The sequence below is a fragment of the Anabrus simplex genome, chromosome 6 (assembly GCF_040414725.1).
Source record: "Anabrus simplex isolate iqAnaSimp1 chromosome 6, ASM4041472v1, whole genome shotgun sequence".
Classification (NCBI taxonomy): Eukaryota; Metazoa; Arthropoda; class Insecta; order Orthoptera; family Tettigoniidae; genus Anabrus; species Anabrus simplex.
In genome coordinates, this window is record NC_090270.1 from 135,622,188 (window position 1) to 135,640,670 (window position 18,483).

The following is an 18,483-nucleotide window of genomic DNA, read 5'->3' on the forward strand; positions in this document are numbered from 1 at the left end:
ACAATCATCAGTGAATTGGGAAGATGGTGACAAAGAGGTAGGCGGAGTAACGCGAGACAGATTTTCCCCAAATGAACGTCTACTGCCTAATGACGCAGGTGGAAGGCGTTTCCTGAAGGCTGAATAGCACATTGGCGAGCAATATGGCCTGGTAATTTACAACGGTAACAAGTTACAGAAGGGCGAACAGTAGGGGCGGAAACCGAAGGCAAAGAGGGATGTGACAGAGTGGAAGAAATAGTTGGTGGAGGAACCGGATGCATAATATGAACGGTCACCTAAAGAATTAATAGTATGTTGATGGGCTAAGTTATAGAGTTGAAAAAGAGAAACAGGGGGAGCGAGTACATTGAAAAGCATACGAAATGATGGGGCAGCATAAAACTGTATAATAGAAATCAATTCAGCAGTATTATAGGAGACATTCAAGGCATCACTATAAGTAATGATGGAATCTAGATAATCATGGGCAGGTTCATTCGGTAACTGGTGACGTCTGATGAATTCAGTACTTATACCGAACTTCCAGTGGTAGGAAATAATTTTGTATAGCGTGCCTTAATTCATACCAGTTTGAAAAATTAGACATGTTGTCAAGCCAAAAGGTGAAAAAAAACCCCATAGTCTTAGTAGAAAGAAGGCCGATTAATTGCGGGAAGGAGGCAACTTTTATGTTTAGAAATTTTCAAACTGAAAACAACCAAATAGTGAGGCTACGAGGATCTGTCGCTAGTAATTGTGGAACCTGAAGTAGTGACTGTTTAATAATTTGTACATTGAGGGAGCTGTCAACCGAAGTAGTAATAGGGACAGGAGGATGGGAGTAAGGAGGGGGAGGGGGGGCCATAGGGTGTTGTGAGAAAGAAGGTTTTATATCGTCAGATAAGAAATCAGGTGTATGATTAGTTGAAGAAGGGTATATAGAAGGAGGAGAAGAAGAAAAGGAAATTAAATCTTGTACAGGAGGATTAGGTAGCGATAAATTTTGGGGTATCGGAGAACATAATAAAGAAGAATCTTCCCCTAGAGGGAAGTTATCCGAAAAACAGGCCATGATAAAGAACACACAAAACACCTAATGAGATAGAATACGAGGACACTAAAACAGAAAGTAGTCTGCTACCATATTTGTTATGCAATTTCTCAAAGAAAGTAGGAAATAGTCTCCCTCAATCATCAGACAGAGCGCAGTGATCGCGTGTCAGGCGAAGCAGAGTAAACTGGGGGCGTGCACGAGGCAGCGCGCAGCTTGTCGCACCGAACACAAATCAGGGCCCTTCCCGAAAGGTATGAAGGGGGATAGCAACAAATAAATAGCCCAAAGGGATCAGGTTTTTAGAATCATGACATATATTGTGACAACATCAAAGACGGCTTATAAACATGATACATAGTAATAGTATTTCACAAATCTTTGGTATAGGTTAGGTAATGGATACAATAGACACCTTAGATAATGAAGTTAAGAAATTAAGGGGTAAGTGCAAGCGCTTTGTGAGAATTAAAGACAGACAACTTGATTTAAATAGTTACAATAGTACCAACATTGCGACAGAGTGTCACCTCGAATATGCTTCACAAAAAAAAGGAAACACTACTGGTAGAATGATGTATTCAATAAACATAGAGACAGCAATGCGTAGAAATCTCCACATTAATACTTGACAATATTTAATCCCCCGGATACAAATTTCGTTAAGGTAAAAGAACAAGTTGACAACAATTTTAGAAACATCTAAACAATAAGGACAACTATGAAAATTCGCAGACCATTACAGATGATTTTTGTGTATTTTGATTTCTCATAGAAGAAGAAGGAAATAACGAGGGCATACACCGGTAGAAGGAAAGGTAGGGATAATAGATAAAGAGAAAAAGAACCAACCAGGTAAGGCATTAAGAGAACAGGCAAGGATCAGGCTGCAAAGTCCCGCATGAGGTTAAGTCCATATTACACACGACATGAAGTTTTAGCTTGCTTATAGGTCCACCAAGGTTAACTCCCCAATCAGTTGTCACTGTTTACAGAAATGGAAAAAAAGAGTTCCATAGTGTAAAATAAGGTCCATGAGGAGCCGAAATTTTAAAAGCTGATGTTCGTAAACAAAGTCTCTGTGGAGCTACAAGAATATCAACATGAACAAGTGAAATAAACATGAATCTGCTCACCCAGCAAGATGTAGACAGTTTCCACACAGGTTGAAAAGGTCAACACGGACCAGCCGCGGACAATATAAGACTCCCACTGCTTACATTGACATAATCCACACACCTGATCAAAGATTGAGGCGAGACGGCAGGTTTATATAGGCCGGGGAGCCAGCCGTGGAACATACGGGAACAATGATGACGTCAGGGGGTGGCGGGGAGAGGAAGGCAGGCACACACACAGTCGTGAAACAGCGAAGACAACAGACGGATGGTAAGCGCAGCAGTTCAATGTCACTACCCGGAAGCGATGAATATACACAAGGTAAGAAAACATATTTTGGGAGCACGCTACATTAGGCTAATTTCATCTTTAGTGTATCCAATTTTTTGTTATTCTCTTTATACCATTCTCTCATCAAGTATTCCAGAGTACAATTAAATATATATATATAAAAGATAAAATAATTCCTACAAAGAGAGGTTTGAAATATCAGATAAGCAAAAGAATCTAGAATGAAATGTTACATTACAATGTATTAACCTTTTCACTGCCGAATTTTGATGACCAGCCGAGCCTTGTGGGCCGGGTTTTAAAAAAGGAAGAAGCACTTTGACAGATACATATTTACTGATACTATTAATGGAATGCAAATCGTCCCCTTAGCCCCGCAGCCCAATACGATGTTGCGGATGAAGTGAGATTATATTTTACACCAGATTTTACGACCGGATGCCCTTCCCGACGAAAACCTCAGTTGAGAAGGTAATGAATATGAAATGAATGATGATGATAATGGTGAATGAAACTGGGTACAGAAGTGGAAGGAATCAGCTGTGGCTTATGAATAGGGACTGTCCCGGCATTTACTTGGGAGTGCAAAAGGGAAACCACAAAGAAAAGAAAAGAAATTCTCAAGACAGCTGACGATGAGGTTCGAACCAACTCGCCTGCCAAGTGCAGAGCTTGGCTCCATAGCCATAGCACATTGATACGTGCGGCTACTCCGCTCGGTGATACTATTACCGAAATATAACATCAAATTCTTTATCCAAGAACTGGTAACATCAAAATAATTAGCATTTGGGGAAAAAATAATTTATCTGAGGAAGGGGTGACAATTCCGCATGAGACTCATCATTACTAATTACTACTTTGTCTCGCACTTTCTTGTAGTTCAATGTCGCCATTTAGATATTCTCCACCTTCATTATAAAAATAATTCCGCATGAGACTCATCATTACTAATTACTACTTTGTCTCGCACTTTCTTGTAGTTCAATGTCGCCATTTAGATATTCTCCACCTTCATTATAAAAATATAGCTCTCCAGAATCACTATTTATGAAGAAACATTCAATTTCTTCGTCAACAAGAGATGAATGTATACTTCAAGACTCATTGATGGCTACACATAAGCAGGAAAGATGCTCCACTCCAACGAAGCTGAAATAACACCAGATCGCTTTCAAAACACGCGAAATGGGGTGGTATATCTGCAGTACAGAACTTCTTTGAGCATTTCCACGAAATCTCAAAGCATGACATTATATCACGTTCATTTGTGAGATCGCTGAAGTACACCCGGCACCAAAACGTATACATACGGGTTTGGCAGTGATTGGGTAAAAAAAAAAAAAAAAAAAAAAAAAAAAAAAAAAAAAAAAAAAAAAAAAAAAAAAGACAATATAATAGTATGCATAAAGCATCTTTTTCAGACCCAAATGAAGCCAATGCAACCACTATATGTCTACAAATGTTCATTATTTTTCTCCTTGATGAATACTGCATTAAAAGCTTTATGCTTGTGTCATTTGAATTCTATTGCAGTATGTAACATAGAATACTAGAGCACTGAAATAATTACTTCAAATAAAAAAATGTATAATTCAAGTTAGTTATAGGTCATTTGCATTTGGTAAAGACTTATGAAACAAAATAGTGAAACAGAGGTTCCTGTTACATGCAAAATGAAGAAGCAGGTATGGGCATTCTAGAAATTAAGCAAGGTAATACTGAATTGTAGCACAATTTTACAAAAATAGATAGCTAGCCAGAATGAAATAAAATAAAATAATTGAAATTAAATCTTTCTAATATATGGGACAAAAATATTCCTTCTCTCCAGTCCACAGCATCACAGCCTTCATAGTATCCTCATATTGCCACTTTCTTCTGTACATTTTTTTTACTATTTGGCTTTATGTCGCACCGACACAGATAGGTCTTATGGCGACAATTTTCTTCCATACTGTGTCATTATGCATTTGTTTGACGCATACTGTTACGAGTTTCAATGTTTTTTTTTTACAATTGGCTTCACATTGCACCAACACAGATAGGTCTTATGGCGATGATGGGGCAGGAAAGGGCTACAACTAAGAAGGAAGCGGTCGTGGACTTAATTAAGGTGCCTGATGTGAAAATGGGGTTTGAACCCACTATCTCCCGAATGCAAGCTCACAGCTGCGCGCCCCTAACTGCAATACCAATATAAACGGTCCGTTATTGGACATTATAAATTTTCCAGCTAACTCATTCCTGGTTGCCAGTGTTTCACCCCTGTGTGCTAGGCTGGGCTCATCAGTTGGTGCCTAGCACACCTACCAAGACGCTGGCTAGTGCATACAGAGGAGGCCACTGCGTTGGCTAAGTGTACCCACCGGCACTACATTGGCACCTATAACATCTATAACACCTAACTGCAATGCCAACTTGCTCTGTGTTGCTAGTTTCATCTCTGTTTCTATCTTCCAAATGATCTAATCAATATTATATATTAAATATATAATTTCCAATCTACTGTACAATGTAGCTGATATCCAGTTTGTAATGACTGCTTGTATACATAATGTCACTAAAGAAAGTTATTCAGGAGAAAAGGAGAATAGGAACACAGACAAAGGATAGACATATGACATCCCAGTTTGTGCAAAGAGAGCAAGAGAACTGGGAGACAAGTACAACATAAAATCACCTCACCTTTTACTATGGCATAAACCTTAAATTTTCTAGTCTCTTTTTTCTGTGTTCATCTGGCTTCTTACTTCCCACATCAGCAAGAACTCTCATTCTTCAACAAATCTGGAAGATTGCCCTGCTGGTGAAGTTACGAAGCAGAAAGTAGTTTGAGGATATTGAAAGAATAGAACTAGGATTGATAAGGAGATAGATCATCTACTAAGATGGTAACTGTTGAAGGTTTGGATTTTTTTTATGCTTTCATGTTTGACCGTATCTATCCTTTCTAATGCTTTCTCTGGCCCTGTCATGTATTTATCCGTTGTGTGTATTCCTATCTTCCCTTTTATCTTTCTGCATCATGATGTGTATTCCTACACTCACATGTGTGTGTTCTAATGCCCAGGCACTTGGATACAAACTAACTGACTGTGATGATGGGTGGTTCGAGATCTTGTTTCTTTGTTGTTTGATCTATGCTGCACTGACACAGACAGGTCTTCTTATGATTTTGATGGGATAGAACAGAGCTCGGAGTGGGAAGGAAGAAAACATGGCCGTAATTAAGATACAGCTTGGTGTGCCTCGTGTGAAAATGGGAAACCACAGAAAACCATTTTCAGGGCTGCTGAGATTGGGGTTCAAACCCACTAACTCCTGAATACAAGCTCAGAGCTACGTGACCCAAACTGTGTAGCTAACCTGCTCGATGTTTTACAATCTTTAGCTATTAACGCGCACCATATTTGTCTAAGAGGGGAAGCTCATACTGTGAGTGTATGTGTTCTTGTGTCCAGAGCAATGACTGGACATTATGTGTTGTGTAGTGTATGAAGACGAATACGGCAGGGTAGGGAGAGGGTGAAAGCCAGTGTCGGTACATAGCCCAATTATGCTGAAAAACACCAAGGGGCTTGCTCAAGGCTTAACGTCTCCCCCGACGGACGGATCACCATCAACAACGTTGTATACCCTTACAACACATGAGCGCTGTGGAGAGGCTTGAATTGAGCCCAGGTCGTTGACATGCAATTTAGTGATTAGGAATTGTATACCAACACTTCTCCTCCACTGCTAGCCAACATTCTGATGGTCAGTTTTGTTTTTTCCAACAACGGGACTCAAACTGGCTAACTACAGAATCAGACTATAAAGCCATATTACCTTAATGATCATGGTCAACTGGTGGGCTTTCCTGCACTTGTTTTGTTCCCTTTCCATGAAATAAACAGGTATATACAGTAAGTAAAACATACAACAATTTGAGGTCTTTGTTAGGCAGTTACACAGAAGCTACGATACTACATTTGTGTTAGTTTCCATGTGCTTAGAGAGTGCTTAAGGGGTATCTTCTACAGTTTAGAGGACCAAATTTATAATAACGAGAAAATGGGTAAATGATTGAGTTTACAGCATCCTTAAAGCTGGGTGCTATCAAATTTTTGTACGAAAATAGTGACGGGCAGTAAATTGTAAGTATGATGTATTATTCAACAGTGAAGAAGAAGAAGAAAATATTAAAGAGGGTTTCAGAAATAAGAGAGCTTATTTTATAAAACACATTAATTGTTGTGTGTCAAAGCACACTGCACAACAATGAGCTAACGTACTTGGAATAATGTTGTTGGTTTTACGTCCCACTAACTATTCTTAAAGGGTTTCGGAGATGGCGAAAATTCTGTCCTGCAGGAGTTCTTTTATATTTAAAATAATAAACATTTTTGTCCGTACTGAACTGAGATTACAAAGCTTTTAAAAGTTTTGCGTCCACCTTATTCAATACTATACAATTTTATTGTGTAGATGTAATTACAACATCTTAGGTTTATTCAGAACTAGTTTCGACGCTATACTGCATCATCATCAGCTGAAAGGAGGCTTTGGAAAATTGGCAATCATATAAATATTATCAAAATCAACATTATCACATATTAAAATCTTATAATATTACAATTGAATGAATATCTATTTAAAAGGTACAAGGTTCGTCTTTCCTTTCTCAACAAGTCGACGGCTTGCGGGTCTGTTGTACCAAATTATTAAAACCATATGCGATCTGGTTCGCTCTAATTATTGTAATATTTAAGGTGAATTCATGTCAAAATTGACATACAAAGTTATTAAAAGAGTTGCGTTCATAAAAACTCTTTGTGCTTAATTAAATACACTTCGTAATTCTGCGCATAGTACTATCATAAAAACAGATTCCATAAAGTTATACAGTGTCCTTTTGACAGTACTGTTCACTGAAGCGAGCCTGATGAGGAGAATGTAAATAAAATCCTTAAGTTATTAACAAGAACTACATTTCCCAGTTCAAATGCGGACGTCAAAAGGTCAATGACTGAGCGAAGCGTAATGAAGCACTATGAGCAGTGGTGTGTCTTTTATGTGCCGGTAAATCTACTTGCATACAGCATCTTCAACCTGCTATCCTGGGCTCAAAAGGCTAGAGTACTACTCTACTATCTGAGGCACCCAGCCCTGTGAAAGGGAGAAGAAATTTGAAGCAAGTCAACGTTGGGCAGTATGTTTCATATGGACTATGTTTTAGGCAGAGAGGATTATTTTCTTATTTTATATCATTGCTGATTAAATTTAAATTCTCTAAGACATGCTGGGCAGTGTGATGCTAAATGCTACTGGTGCTCTGCTGATGACTGGAGAGGCATTCTGAGAGAGTAACTTCTTCTTTCACAGCAGCAGTCTAACATATATTATTTTTGAGTTTTTCTGCATGACTCCTGGCCATTATTCCCCATTTATTATTAATTGGGGGAGCTACTGAATAACATTGCCTTCCTACAATAATCTGGTCCATAGATCAGTTACACTGCAAAAACAAAAGATCTGCATTCTGCTTGCAATTCATAGAGATTGCCCATGCCTCCTTATCCCAATCATAGAAATGCACCTTACAAGACATTATTCCAACAACAATGATGCTATGATGTGATGATACATTTTACATTAAACAAAAGTAACCCTTCAGAGTTGGAATGAACCACAACTGAATCCAAACTAAGCATGTAAGTTTTTCAATTAACATTAGCCTTAAATTAAAAGTCAATGATGGTGTGAAATGTCACAGCAAAATGTGTGTGTATGCGTGTGTGTGAGTCTTAGCAGAATGAACATGGGTCAAATCCCTGACAATGTAAGCCAGACTTTTCAAATGAAATCATACTTCTGTGCTTCAGATACCAAATAGATCAGGAGGACTTGAGACTATGATCATAATAGCAATAGTCATGTATAACTTTACCATGCTAATTCCTTGTTCCCTCATCAAGATGTCAAAGATGTCAAAATATCATCAACATCATCCTCATCATTATTGTTATTATATGATTAGAACAATTCCTGATTAACACTTACCTTTAACACACAATATTTGGTAGTTGTGTGAGCATGTTCTTGGGTGTTGACTTCACAAAAGGCAGCCAACTGGCAGAAAAACATATTCATGGCCGCATTCATCAAAGATTCCAGAAGTAGCCAGAAAAGCTGTGAGAGAATAATATATTTCTATCAGATAAACATCAATTAAGTTATGAAGAGCAACTGTTTAAGGCACAAGCAATTTCAATGATAGAATTGTTATAATCTTACTATGCATATTAAAAAAATGAAAAAGAAGATACATTGTAAATATCAATAAAACATAAATTAATCATCTAATAGTACTCAGTCTGGCAATGTTCGAGTCCCTTTTCAGGACAAAATTCCAGCAGTCTGACAAAGGAAGAATTGGTTGGAAAGGAGGTGAATATTTCCAGTTTCCATAGTGCTAAAACACTTGCAATGCTCTACTACTTCCAGTCTTATCTTGTCCGCGGTAATGATTGGTTGTATAGTTTGTCAGCTGATTGATAATACACCATTATTTTAAAGTGGTTTATTTGAGACTAAACATTTCTTTCCATATAATCAAACTGCATTGCACTTCAGCTTCAGTGTGGCCTTCACAGCTGATTACTCAGAATATATGCAACTGGTTAAAAATGTAAGCTGCAATGAAGTGTTGCATATGGCATATCCATATCTTTCCTTAACAGGATCCAGAGTGAAGCTCGTGTAGCAGTGAAATGGTATTGAAACTCAATTAGTATTGGGAAGAGTACATAATGACCCTTTTCCATGTATAGTTTAGTCACGACGAATAGAATACTTAGTGTGATCACTTCGCTCGCTCAACAATGTCGTTGGTGGTCCTGCCGGAGTGTGGCTCTGCAGTCGCAATGAACCAGCTGCAACAACACGTGCGCCAAATTGTCGACGAAGGTAATAGCGTACGTAAAGTCATGGTAACAATTTTAACGCCTATTGAGGGAATTTGTTTGTTTTGATATTTTCCGAAAGTCTGTATTTATATCTGTGAAGTGCTTTGAGTGTGCAATGAACTAGTTTTCTATTATTTCGAGAAAATGTCGAACTGTTTCGATCTTGGTTGTAAATCAGGTTAAGGATGGAAGCCTGATGGTAGGTGATTTTTTATACTGCTAAAAGAAAATAATCTATTTGTGAAGTGGGCGAGAGTTATTCCGTGGAAAGATGAGCAACTGTCAGCCAAAAGCGGTTTTCGGCAGATTTAATCTACAGTCTATATATATAAAAGAACATGTCCTGACTGACTGAGCCAAAACTACTGGACATAAAGAAACAAAATTTTGAGGATACATTTATATTACAATGTAGGTGCTCGCTAAGGGGGTGAAAAGGGGGATGCATTTTTAAATTGAGTGTATCTATATCTCAAAACTTTCAAGATGTAAAAATTGGTATTTAGAATCTCCTTTAAAAATAAAGAAGCACGTACTTTTGTTTTTGGAAAATCCCACTAGGAGGGGTGAAAAAGGGGTTGAATGCCTTTAATGAGGATACTTATATCTCAGAAACTTAAGATATTACAGACCTGAAAATTGGTATTTGGAATCTCCCTTAAAAATAAACAAACATTATTTTTTTGTTTTTGGAAAATCCAATTAATGGGGGTTAAACAAGAGTGACAAATGGGGTGAATTTTTAGAAAGACTATATCTACAGTATATCTCAGAAACGTAAGATGTTACAGACGTAAAAATTGGTATTTGGAATCTCCTGTAAAAGTAAAGAAACAAAGGTGATTTGTTTTTGGAAACTCCATTTAAGGGGAACTAAAAAGGGGGTGAAACTTTAAAATGAGCATATCTACAGTATATCTCAAAAACTTAACATGTTACAGACGTGAAAATTGGTATTTGGAATCTGCTTTAAAAGTAAAGAAACACGTATTCCTTTGATTTCGGAAAATCCAATGAAGGATGTGGGGGGAGCGAGTGGTGGTGAAAGAAATGAATTTTTTTTGCTAGCTGCTTTACGTCGCACCGACACGATACGTCTTATGGCGACGATGGGACAGGAAAGGGCTAGGAGTGGGAAGGAAGCAGCTGTAGCCTTAATTAAGGTACAGCCCCAGCATTTGCCTGGTGTGAAAATGGGAAACCATGGAAAACCATTTTCAGGGCTGCCGACAGTGGGGTTTGAACCTACTACCTCCCGAATACTGGATACTGGCCACACTTAAGCGACTGCAGCTATCGAGCTCGGTAATTGAATAATTAATTAAACTGTATGAGGATATTTACATCTAATAAAAACTTTAGTTGTTACAGACGTGAAAATTGGTATTTGGATCTCCCTTAAAAAGAAAGAAAAATGCATTTTTGGGGGAAAATCATCTTGGGGGGCAGGGGTGAAAAGGAATTGAAATCCTTTTATGAGGACACATATCTCAAAAACTGAGGATGTTACAGTCGTGGTAATTGGTATTTAGAAGATCCTTTACTAATAAAGAAACAAGTATTTTTTCTGGAAAATTCACTTAACGGGAATTGGGGAGGGGGTGTGTGTGAAAGAAAGTGAAAAAAAGTGAATTCTATTTATGGGGATACTTATATATCAAAACTGAAGGTAACAGACATGGACATTGGTATTTGGAATCTCCTTTAAACATAAAGAAACACGCCTTCTTTCTTTTGGGAGGGGGGGTAAATCAACTTGATGGGGTGAAAAAGGAGTTGAGACCAACTGATTTTTCTGTTCATAATGTACTTGATTCTGATCATAAACATCATTTTTAATCTTTCCTGGGTTTGTTTTCAAGAGCCATGTTTTCCTTTGGAGAACTTATAGATTACAGTAGATTCTCCTGGCATATAAATAAAAATTTAAACACATTTGAAATAGACAACAGGAATGATATTAACTGTGCAATTGTTCACCTCTATAATGAGGTTAATAATGCAGGAAAGTATATAATTCGTATCGTCAGAAATCCTGCGCACTTGGCTGCACGCGACAATGGTGCTGGTCACATTGTCAGCAATGACAACGGCAGCAGATGTAATTTACCACCAAGTAGCGGTCTTGCATCTTGCTGCGGGGTCCAGAACATCAATAATAATAATAATAATAATAATAATAATAATAATAATAATAATAATAATAATAATAATAATAATAATAATAACCTAAATTCAACTAATAACACCCACTCTAATAATAATAATGTTCTGGACCACCGTCAAAATGTGCGGACCGTGCTAGAAACAGGCCCTGGCCGGGTAATGACTACGAATACAGTTCGGCTATGGGTTCAGTACTGCCAAGGCACCCAAGACGACACCACGCCTGATTTTCTCAAGGATTTGATCCATATTAAAAATGCTTATAGGAAAAGATGGCAAAGATTTAGGGACCCAACTGACCGGGCAGAATACCTGGACCTAGCCCGGGAAGTACGAAATCGATTGCTGGAAAGAAAGATTTAAAAATGGGAGGAACTTTGCCATAATCTCTCAGAAATCAAGCCAATCACAAATTTTGGCGGATTCTCTCAAAAAACGAGTCAGATCGCGAATTTTGGAAGATTATATATAAAATGTTAAGCATTCAATTATAAATTTCAGTATAATACCGTAGCGAAGCACGGGTATCTTGCTAATTAATTTAAAAAAGGTGGACTACTTCGTTGTGAATGGTAAAAACATTGAACTTCCTCGTGTGAGGTGGAAATTAAAACCAGGAAAGGTGCCTCATATTTTTCAAATTTACTGAAATACCTATCCACTGAGGTAAAATTGCGAAAAGTACCCAGTAGTAGAAGGAATCAAGACAGTATCAAGAGGTTAAGGAACAAGAATCATGATATGAGTGAAGTAGTGATTTCAACAGTGAGCGGTAAGGTTCGAGGTCAGCCTAGTTGTAGTCAAATTCACAGCCAGTCTAGTTCTCTTATGGATGCCCAAAAGCCAATAGTGTCTCTCAAAAGCCAACTAATGAATGCAACTCATAATTTAATGTGAGCTAAATGTCTCTTTCCTCTCAGTCAAAGCTAGGATTAATTTCCTACAGCGACAGATTAAGAACACAGAATGTTTAATGTTTTAATGTTTTTAAAGTCTTTTCCTTAAGTATGTAAAGCACAATATTGCTTTCGCTTTTTGTAATATTCCGTTTTATCTCGTATGTTCTCTTATTAAAGATCAAAGATAATTCCTTGTGGGGAATTCCATGACGAAACTTGAAGTTTCTGAGCCAACCATCGGAAAAATTGCATTCACTTTCTGCAACACCAAAGTCTTGCCAAACTTCTTTGCCTTCTCAATAACGATTGACCCCATTACTCACTTTCCTTCGGAGCGTACTGCACCGAACTAACTGTACAATAAGCTATCTAAATGTTCCAGTTTTGGTGTTTTTAATGTTTGTCTGGAAGCCAATTTTTCAGTTGTTACCAATTGAGAAGCAAATTTCATTAGTTCATTTTTTTAATATTTTTATGTAGTGGGGACTGAGACTATTATTTACAACTCACTGACAATATTATTCATAAGTCTAAACCCTTGGGTGTGTATTTGGTTATTTGCATATCAGTGTACATGTTACTATGCGTATAGTATTATCATAAAAACAGATTCCATAAAGTTATACAGTGTCCTTTGGACAGTATTGTTCAGTGAAGTGAGCCTGATGAGGTGGGAACGTACATAAAGTCCTTAAGTTATTAACAAGAACAACATTTCCCAGTTCAGCAGAAAAATACAAAGATGAGTTTGAAGAAATAATCGCAGTTAATAATCTAACAGCTGATCAGATTTACAATGCTGATGAAACAGGCCTACTATGGTGGTGCTTACCAACATCTATTCTAGCTGCGAGAGGTGTAAGGCGGCTAAAGACTTAAAAAAAAATAAAGACAGATTGACAGTTTTGCTATGTGCTAATGCGTCTGGAAGCCACCGAATAATTCCTTTTGTAATTGGTAAATCTAGAAAACCTTGGGCAATAAAAAATGCTACGAACTTGCCTGTTCATTATGACGCTCAATCAAATGCGTGGATGAAATGTCGTACGGCTTTTAGTGCCGGGAGATCCCAGGATGGGTTCAGCTTGCCAGGTGCAGGTCTTTTGATTTGATGCCCACAGGCGACCTGCGTGTCGTGATGAGGATGAAATGATGATGAAGACAACACATACACCCAGCCCCCGTGCCAGGAAAATGAACCAATGATGGTTAAAATTCCCGACCCTGTAGGGAATCAAACCCAGGACCTCTGTGATCATATGCTAACCATTTAGGCATGGAACCGGACAAATGGATGGATGACCGTCACCCTGTTCAAAGACTGGTTCTTTCATCATTTTGTGCCACAAGTCAAAGAAAGCTTCAAACACCTTGGTCTACCAGAAGACAGCAAAGCCATCCTTCTTTTGGACAACTGTAAAGCACATCCACCAGTAGCTGAGTTAGTTTCTGGAAATATATTTGCTACACTTCTGCCGCCTAATGTTACATCACTGATTCAGCCAATGGATCAAGGGGTAATCCTGAACTTTAGATGTTTTTATAGGAGTTCTTTCGTTCGCAGCCTGTTAAACGCTGAGTGTGATGCAACTGAATTTAAAAAGAAGTTCAATGTACAAGATGCTGTCTATGCTCTTGCAGTGTCCTGGGCTCAAGTAAAAAAGTTACTTTACAACGGTGCTGGGGAAAACTTTGGCGAACTGCGGATCCTACATTTGATTCAACACCACAGACTGTTGAGGAGGAACAACATCCCGAATCAACAATCCTTTGGATAATGTATCTGAAGAAGAACTCACAGAGTGGATTCAAATGGATAACAATGAACCTACCGAGCAGGAGCTAACCAATGAGGACATTATCCAAAGTGTATTAAACCCTCAAACTATACACAATCTTGAAGAGATGAGGAAACCGAAGAAAAGGAGAGAATCAGCCGGGCAGAAACCGCAGAGTCCCTAAATAAATTCATCACTTTTGCTGAGTGTAATACTAATTATAATGACACTGAACTTATTGATTTACATATCATCAGCAATAACTTTTATGCCAAGCGACAACGATCTCGAAAACAAAAAGATATTCGAGATTTTTTAAAGTCGTACTAAAATATTGTACAGTACATGTAATTAAGAGTTAAGAATTTCATATTGTACCATATTGAAGTTAGTTCACTAATAAGGTAAAAGAAAGTATAAAATGGTTCAACCTTTCAATAATATTAAAATAACCTACCGAGCAGGAGCTAACCGATGAGGTCATTATCCAAAGTGTATTAAACCTATACACAATCTTGAAGAGAATGACTCAGATGAGGAAACCAAAGAAATGTATTTCCTATTTTAATAGTATTGAAAGGTTGAACCATTTTATACTTTCTTTTAACTTATTACAGTACATGTATGTAAACTGAATGTGTTGAATGAAAATTTGGTACTGCCCTAATTTTGAGCTAAAGTTATTAAACTAATGATTCTGCTGATCAACATTTTACTGCAAAACGCCGTGTTACAGCTGTTTTCACTGTATGCCTTAACCTATATCGTAGTAAGAGGTACCGCTCAATAATCCGTCACCGGGCCGGTTCCGAACGTGCCGGACTATCGGACTTCTACTGTACATAAAAACTGGTGATCCCATGAATTTCTCTGCTTTTGGACTTGGTATGTCTCAAATATTGCTGTGTATAAACAATAATTAGTCCCAGGAAATTCTGCAGACAAAAAAGGACCGAGAAATCATACCACATAACTATAACAGTTTTGGAAACTGCACTGTAAAGATCAGAACTGGGACTAGGATACAGGCAAGTGAAATGAAATTTCTGAGAAGCAGGATAGGAAAGACAAGAATGGATAAGATGATAAATGAGAAGGTTAGAGATATAGTAAAAGAAGAACCACTACTGAACAGGACAGAGGCATCTAGACTTAGAAGGTATGGACACACAAAGAGAATGACAGAGGAAGGATACCCAGGAGGATGCACGAAATGGAGATAAGAGGAAAGCGACCAAGAGACAGGTGGATAAAATGAGTGGAAACATGCATACAGAGAAGAGGAGAGGACTGGGCAAGAGTGAAGAGGGAGAAGTGGTGGGAAGACAAGAGGAGATGGAGAGGCTTATGTTTCAAGCAGACCCGGCCAACAACTGAAAACTGCATATGATGATGATGATGATGATGATGACTGCAAAGAAATGATCAACAATTTTGGTAGACCAAAGGAGTCTAAGTGAAGGTATATCATGCACTTGGCTAAATCACTGGCAAACATAACCCCATACAATGAAAGGAAAAAACACACAAGTCAAAGACGAGGACAAATTACCGTATGCTGGCTCCCCTGTGCAAATGCTTTATTTTTTGGATTACTGTACTGTTTGCATTTTTTAGATGCCTTGTACTTGCATGGAAAGTGCCAGACGCCCTTAAAACATTGTGGCTTATTGAAATTTCCTATGACGAGGGGAGTAAGTCGTTCGCTTCTGTATGCATTGCAACACAGTACAATGATGCCCACCCATGTACGATTTCCCGGTTTGCAATTCTCTTCTTTAAAACCATAAGTCTGTCGGGCTTGACATTAAAAAAAAACAACGCAGTTTCATCCGTACAAATTCATTATATGAGCCACACTTTTTCACCAACTGTCGGCATCGCCAGTGTTTGCGGATTCTGCTTCTCCGCACACTGCCTGCTACGTGATATTGTGGTGTTCCTTTGAATGCTGAATACAAAAGAATTCCAATTTCACTCTAACTTAGCAAATACGAAGCACCCTGTAGACACACCGAAGTGAGTGAAAGTGCAGAAAGCTACCCCTGCACGTTCTGGAAGACATGTTCTATCGAGATGCGGATAAATTTTGAATTCAAATTACTCTGTAAAGTACTATTTTTTAAAAAAAATATAAAGGTAGTTTTGAATTAAAAGTCTGAATTTTGGTAATGGGACAGACGTTGTTCTTTGTATTACGAAATATCCGTACTTCGAAATAAACAATTTAAATATCGTATAATTCCGAATACCACCCATTCTTTTTTCCCCAAAATATTGGTTCTAAATCTTGGGTGCGGATCGTATTCAAGCCGCTCATTCTCGAAAATATTTACTACGTTTACATGGAGTATTGAAATAGATTTGAATACGGTTACCGTACTCAATATACCACATGTAAACGGGCATTCAAGTCTTATTGTGTTTTAGTTGCAAGATCGATTTTTTCTGAATACGATTACAGTGGCATGTAAACGCGAAGTGTAAGGTAACGAAATACGGTAAATCAAAGAATATGAGTAAATATGTGGTAAATATGAAAGCTGCTGCTGCACATGCTCGATCATCATTTGTTTCACAAGTGTTGCTGGCGTGCTGGGTGTGTGAATAGCTGCTCTCGCAGGATATCGTACTTTGCAAGAGTCGAGACTGTTGGTTACGGAAGTCTACCTCGCTCACATTCGAGTTCCGTATCTGTCCCGTGAAAGTGCTGTCTCGATAGTAAGCGATGGATTCAAAACAGCATCTGCGGTCATTTACTATGCCTGAGAAACTTAAAGTTGTAAGTGAAGCTGAAATATACGGAAATCGTGCTGTTGGCAGATAGTATGATATTGATGAATCATGTATTCATGATTGGCGGAAGAAGAAGGAAAAACTTCTATAAAGTAAAATCGCAGAGCGTTCCACGGGCGGAGTGCAGTGTTTCCGGAAATTGAAGAACGACTCCACAAATTTGTGATAGAAAAACGTGAATTAGGATATGGTGTTTCTAGGGAAACGTGTCAATTGAAAGCACTAGAGATCTCAAAAGAACTCAAAAAACAGGGTTTTACTGCAAGGAGCGGATGGGTCTGAAACTTTCATCGGAGAAAGGGATTGTGCATTCGGAGATATATGTCTATTTCACAACGTCTCCCTGGGGCGTATGAAGAAAAATTAACGGGCTTTCAGCGTCATATTATTCATTTGAGGAAGCAAAATTCTTATTTGCTGTCGCAAATTGGGAATGCTGACCAGACACCTGTCTATTTTGAAATGCCGTTGGAAAATACAGTGGATACGAAGGGTTCTAAAAGTGTAAGAACAGGTGGTAACGAAAAGCAACAATGCACGGTAATGTTGTGCGTATTAGCGGATGGAACCAAATTCTCTCCATATGTGGTTCTGAAAAGGAAAACACTTCGGAAAGGAAACTTGCCATCCGGTGTTATTGTTAGAACACGAGTCGGGCTGGATGGACAGTGCGTTAGTTGAGGACTGGGTGAAGTGCGTTTGGCAACATTGCCCGGGAGCTTTGTTACAAAAATAAAACATGCTTGTGTTGGACATTTACCGAGGACATACAACTGACGCCGTAAAAGATATGATGATGAAAGGAAAAAAATGATCTTGCGATAATTCCCGGAGGACTCACTTCTATTCTACAGCTGTTGGATGTGTACGTGAACCGGCCTTTCAAAACTGCAATGAAACAGTTGTACACTGAATGGATGTCTGATGGTGATCATTAAGAGATAAGAATTTCATATTGTTCCGTATTGAAGTGAGTTCAATATTAAGTTAAAAGAAGGTAATATAATGGTTCCACCTTTCAATACTATCAAAATAAGAAATGTAAATTTACAATCCTATTTAATTAAAATTGGTACCAGTTTCGAAAAGTATTCATGGTCATCATCAGCCAATTACAAATAAGTGTAAAACAATGCATAGGAAAATAAAATGTGAAGTGAAAGTGCTGTGAGAAACTTAAAGTTGTAAGCGAAGCTTCACTAGCAGAAATCGAACAGAATTATTTAAACTTTGCATTTTATTTTCCTATGCATTGTTTAACACTTATTTGTAATTGGCTGATGATGACCATGAATACTGGTCGAAACAGGTACCAATTTTAATTAAATAGGAATGTAAACTTACATTTCTTATTTTAATAGTATAGAAAGGTGGAACCATTATATCCCTTCTTTTAACTTAATATTGATGGCGATACGCGTGAACACCAACCGGACGAGTGAAGAGGCCTG

General features: G+C 38.0%; 1 protein-coding gene across 1 annotated transcript in view; it reads left to right on the forward strand.

Annotated features, from left to right (window-relative positions):
- The first annotated feature begins 2,027 nt into the window (after positions 1-2,027).
- LOC137501289 (uncharacterized) overlaps positions 2,028-18,483 on the forward strand; it is a 234,813-nt gene continuing 218,357 nt past the window's right edge. The window contains exon 1 of the mRNA XM_068228244.1: positions 2,028-2,473. Within this exon, the coding sequence (XP_068084345.1) occupies positions 2,344-2,473 (130 nt within the window). The 5' untranslated portion in view covers positions 2,028-2,343. The remainder of the gene's footprint in view (positions 2,474-18,483) is intronic.